At 35.0% G+C, this 6,000-nt stretch overlaps 1 protein-coding gene across 1 annotated transcript in view; it reads left to right on the top strand.

Annotated features, from left to right (window-relative positions):
- LOC107444133 (corticotropin-releasing factor receptor 2-like) overlaps nucleotides 1-6,000 on the top strand; it is a 100,684-nt gene that overhangs the window by 62,956 nt on the left and 31,728 nt on the right. Inside the window, exon 3 of the mRNA XM_021144632.3 lies at nucleotides 5,439-5,533. Within this exon, the coding sequence (XP_021000291.1) occupies nucleotides 5,439-5,533 (95 nt within the window). The remainder of the gene's footprint in view (nucleotides 1-5,438; nucleotides 5,534-6,000) is intronic.

The following is a 6,000-nucleotide window of genomic DNA, read 5'->3' on the forward strand; positions in this document are numbered from 1 at the left end:
TGTGCGCGATATCAGTCCTCGTGAAACTGTTCTACCGTAAAGTGCTTGACTTCAGGTGCAAGCCATCCCTCTACAGAGGATTAAAATTGTGATGATAGGTCTTCAAATCATCCTTAAGGGAGGTTTCTCAGACCGTTGCTAATAACCCGTTGTGCAGCTCTAGTACGAAGTAAATTAAATACCCATCTGCCTATATCAAGCTTGAGCTATTTGTTCTTGATATTGACAAGGGTTGATAAGCCGTACTTTTAAATTAGCATACAAGCTTGCCTATGCATGTTAAGTCAGTAAATAAATTAATAGAACGATACAATATTTTAATAGACAACAGTTTGGTTGTTGAGCTCAGGGAATAGAGCGTTCGCCTTCCAATGAGGTGAACCGGGTTTGAATCCCACCAATGACTGGTCGATACGAATCCACATTCGGCTTGCATCGACTATAGTGCCGACGTGAAATATCCTGAGTGGTAGACCGATCACTGGTTAGAGTCCCTTTGCCGTCAGGCTAACCATGGGAGGTTCTCGTGGTCTTCCTCTCCATGTAACGCGAATGGGATTAGTTCCATCAAAAAGTCCTACACGAAGGTAAAATTTCTCCCAATACTTGATCTAAGAATCCCCTTTGTTTTCTGGATTGGGTTTTAAATTACGAGGATACGGAGTTGAACATTAGAAGTCGTATACCCAAAAATTGGGTCGGCTGTTTAACGACGATTGTAATATAAAATAAAATAGTCTGGCTGTTAAAATCACACTAGAGTTTCTCTAATGTTCTAATGGGGACGATCTGCGATTCATCCTACTCATGATTCGAATTCACGCGCATTATACTACCACAGTTTAAATCGGAGAGATGGAAGTAATCGCTCGATCTTCGCACCACGCTCTCCAGCCGGTGAATCATGCCTGTACTGTTCCAGTTCTTAAGCAACCAGTTCGTAACTTTACATTATATTCAAGCAAAAATTTGAAAATTATATTGCCCCAAATTGTAAGATGATAAATAACATATATTACTGTTGTCTGTTCGCTTCGGTTAACCTTTCTTTCACTGCTTGTGGTGCGAAGAAGGTGATGATTTTGATTTCTGTTGTATAACCGGCTTAAAGTCATTATCTCCATGCAGTTGGTGCTGGTTAAAGCGCTGAGGTCTTTTAGTAACTTCAGACACAAAATTGAAACCTCTTTTGCCGCTCGAGACATTAGATACTCAGTTACCTTCCCTATTAAGTCTGTGCCTTTTCTCTAATCGTTTCAATCAAGATACATGTCCTCCTGTCGAATACTTTGAAGCGTACAGGTTTCGGGTTCGATTTCCGTTCTCACCCTGATTGTAACCTTATCAAATTTGTACTATCTGTTCTTTGATTCGATAAAGGTCAAATTAAATAAAATGAAGGGCTTGATTGAATATTCATTTTATGCATGTGAATAAATCAAATAAAATCTAGCAGGGTAGCAAAAAAACAAAATTTCCGCATGACGATATGAACAGATTCGTTCCCCGAAATCTTTGAAAGACCACTACGACAAAAGGATCAGCATATAATGTTTTTATATCGAAAAACCGTTTTTTCTAATGAGTACACAAGTCAGCGAACGTATTTGAAACTTTAAAGCAATTCATAGGGTCAGATGGATTGTTTCAGACTCAAGATCGAGGTATAGCCTCATACATTAACGTTAGGCAGGCCGAAAAATAGTTTTAACCTATTGAGTTAGCAAAGGAATGTGACCTATATTTTACATCTCGAGGGAAAAGGGTTTATAACAACAAATATATTTTCAATGATTAGAAAAATAATAATTATGATATCATGGTGCGTAGCATTTTTAAAAAGTGTTTTAATTTGCTTATTTCTGATTTTTGTTTTTAAAAGCCCTTGAAGGTGCTTTTTACATTGGGTGTTTTTAAAAAGTGCTCAATTTTCCCTTTTTTAAAATGAAATTTTTTTTCTTATGTTGGTTTCGGTCACGTATAGTGCGCTTTTCACATTGTTTTATTCGACGAGTTCACAATTTATTCAACCACAATCCATTTCGGCGTACCTTCGGTCCATAGCGTATGAAAGCACCAATCGCCTTACATGATTGATGAAATACTTGTCAGTCCGCATGTGCGTCTACTGAGCTGTGTTCGGTGAGATTATTGAACTCTGTTGTGCAACTCTGCTGCATTTTCCAAGATATTCTCAATTTCAGACCTCCCCCTTATTTCCCCCTCTGATATCGAACCAAAAAATCTTTTGTTCATTTAATAATGGCTAATATAATCTAAAAAAAGAGTTCTTTACCAGAAACTAGTTATTTTATCATGACCAGGTAAAATCTTTGAAAATTATTTTATTTTATTTTATTATCGTCGTTGAACAACAGACCCAATTTTAGGTTGGCGACTACTAATGTTCAACTCCGTAGCCTTGTAATTTTGACAAGGAAAATCCTGGATCAGTACCCTCAGAGGTATGATTTGTTGTGGTAACATTAAGGACTTTGAGACTCGACAGATTTAACGTGCATCAGTCACCATTTACTACACGGGGAAGATCGAACCCACGACCTCTTGGTCCCAGTGTCCTACCAACCAGGCTATCCCGGCCCTGAAAATTACTTTGCATTATGTTAATGTACATAGAGTTTAAAAATAAATTTTGAGTGCTTAAAAGGTGCTTATTTTTTGTTTAATGGTTTGGCTACTCGAACTGCGATATGTGTTTGAGTAACGAAAAACATGCATTAGACATTTGTCCTGCATTTAAAAGACTTTCAGTGTATGAGCGAATAGACGTGGTTAAAGATCAAAATGTTTATCCCCTAATTCTATTGTAAAAAAGTGTTCATTTAAAAATTGTTTCTGTGGTAAAGCTCCCGAGTTAATTTCACTTCACGAAAGAAATGAAAAACATGGAGTCTAAAAATGAAAACACCCAATGAAGTCGTAAATAAAGCACTGTGGGGGAGGAGGGAAAATGAATTCGATTCTGCTCTATCTCTGGGGCACAGTACCAAATGGTGTCATCAGCCTTTCGTCGCCACAAATCTAAGTCAAAACACTAGGAGTGTTATTTTACGTACTGTGATTGGTGTAATAAAAGATAAAATATTCGCAATAGCAAAAAACTCGTATTCTAACTGATTCTGGTTCTGAAATCTGTGTACCCTATAGGAAAAAAATCCCAGTATAAAATTTTTTATACCGGCTTATGAAACACTGGTTCCGGTATGGTACTGGATCCAGTATTATACCGGACCCAGTACCATACCGGAACCAGTGTTTCATAAGCTGTTATCAAATTGATCCCAGTATAATACCGGAACCAGTATCATACCGGAACCGGTGTTTCATAAGCTGGTATAAAATTTATTCCAGTATGATATCGAACCCAGTATCACTAGTGAACTGCACCCAGCAAACCGGGATGGTGTAACAATTTATTTTTAACACAAGTATAGTGAGGTACTGCAGTTTGATTAATTAAAAACTTACGAAGTTGTTTGAAAAATTAACTTATACAAAATGGAAAGAAAGTTTATCTTTTATTTTCATTAACTTAGAAAAAAAAACGTAAAGACCACTTGTTCCCTCACTGGTGTTTCATCGTTTGGTGATCCAGTGAATAAACACCCCCTTATCTCAGTACTTCATAATGCTATGATGCTTAAAAAAAATAAAACGTAACTTCAATAACTATATTTTGAATTCTCTTTTTCACAGTGAGAAAAATAAAACTATTACATGCAATTAATTCCACTTCAAACATACAAATACAAACACTCACCTTATAATTTTTTCAAAGAAACAAGGCGTTGCAGAAATAATAACAGAGAAGTCTATGTGACCAGGTAATCTAAAACATTGCTAGATGACTTCCTATTGTTTGGCAATAAGCTATTGTTACCAATCAATCTGAAGAAAAACTTACAAATTCTTATTTTTAATCAATATATATGAAATGTTCCTTCACTGGGAAGTGCTCCTGCGCTGGTTGGTTTACCCTCGATAAAAATTTATCCAACATTTCTTTCACTTAAGATGAAAATAAATCTTCGAAATGAATTTGAAGTATACATTAAAATTAAGATTAATATGGTTACAAAAAACGAAAAAAAAAACGAAGTTATTGTGTATTTATAATGCGTTATTTAATAAGCAATAGCACACACTTTTTTTTTATTGATCTAAAAAATCTTAAATATTCAGAGCTAGAAAATTTCATAAATTATTAACAATTTTTCAGTGGGTACCTTTGAAATTTAACATAATAAAAATAAGTTATATTAAACTCTCATTTTTATCGAGCGATATTAGGGCACAATTTATTATGCAGATAGCTATTGATCATCCAAAATAGTTGGATTTAATTACGAAAATTCAAACGAAAAGCAAGAACGTATTGACTTTTACAGCACAGCGATTGTAAGTGAACGGCAGATGGACACGTGTGACGTCAGTTCGCGAATTATCACGCGTTTCAGGTGAAAACGAAAGTAAGTGTTTTTTGATTAAAAATAACTAAATAAATAGCCTTCTTAGGAAAGTAATAAAATGTCTTCTGGGAGTTTTGAGGGATTCTGAATGCATTAAAATTGTAAAAATAATTGACTGTAATTGTCCATTAGCCTGACTGCTAGGGAACTTTAACCCATGATCCGTCTACCACTGCGGATATTTCACGTCAGCACTGTGGTCGGTGCGAGCCGGGTGCGGAATTTGAATCGACCAGTCATCGCTGGGATCGAACCCTGGTCACCTCATTGGGAGTCGAGTGCTCCATCCCCTGAACCACCAGGATTCTAACAATTTAATATTTGAAGAGTTTATAAGTTGAGTAAATGTTTAAATGTAATCAATACCTGCTCTTAGTATAAAATTCAAATTGCTTTAAATGTTGAGACGGCCTTACCTTTTAGGGATCAGTGGCAATATCATTTTTTCTTTCGTAGGAGCACACGTTTTTTTTTGCTAATTCGATATAAATAATAAAGCTGTATAGTATCACCTGATAATTAAGATTTTGCATAGAATCTTATAGTGAGTCAAAAACTTTTGCTAGGGACTGTAAGGGTAAACATACAAGGGTACTATCGCGCATTACCCGGATACCCCGACGTAATGACGTAAATTATTAAAATGACAGTCACTTTAAACAATCCACGCCTAATATACAAATTCAGTAATGACATGCACATATAAAATGACGTCGCTTACGTCATCTGTTAAAAAAAGAATATACCTGTTGAAAGCAGATGCTCGAAATTTAATTCTGTTAATTTAATATGCTCAGCAGAGTAACATACCATTCCAACAAGTTGCCCTCTTCTAATGTGTTAAAGTAAGTTGATATAAAATCTACTTCGTGAAATGGTTGATAAACTAAATTAAAACCTTTTTTTAACCAAAAATAATAATAATCAAATTCTTTGTTAACATTGTAGCGGAAGCGTACAGAGTTTGTGATGAGAATGGCCGATGGTTGTGGGGTAATTGGACAAATTATACTCAATGCTTGGACCTACTACCACATAGTCAGGTAATTCTCTTTCTTTTCTTTTAAATTTTAATTCTACTTAATAATAATCTAGTAAATAATAATCTAATACCTAATATAATACTTAATAACATCTTACTTACAATACTAGAATTATACAATGTTCAAAAATAATATTAGTTTATTAACACCACCTTTTTTGTGAAAATGAGGTATTGCATCAATGTGTTGCCGCTATATTCTTGTACTAAAGTGCTTTAGTTTCTCGTTTTTAGAAGTCAGAATGAGATCAATCAAATATCAACTGCTCTAATTTCTATGATTTATCTTCCTGACAATGGCCATTGTGATGGATTGGTTTAAAAGATCTCACAATCCCTACATCTATCGAGCATTCGCGCTGTTGAAGAGCGATCCGACATTTAGATCAATAATCATTCACAACCGGAAAGTTCTATTTTTCAAGCAAGTTTAAATTTAAAATTTACAACAGATGGTTTTTAAAGGGG

Source organism: Parasteatoda tepidariorum, chromosome 8 (genome assembly GCF_043381705.1).
Source record: "Parasteatoda tepidariorum isolate YZ-2023 chromosome 8, CAS_Ptep_4.0, whole genome shotgun sequence".
Taxonomy (NCBI): Eukaryota; Metazoa; Arthropoda; class Arachnida; order Araneae; family Theridiidae; genus Parasteatoda; species Parasteatoda tepidariorum.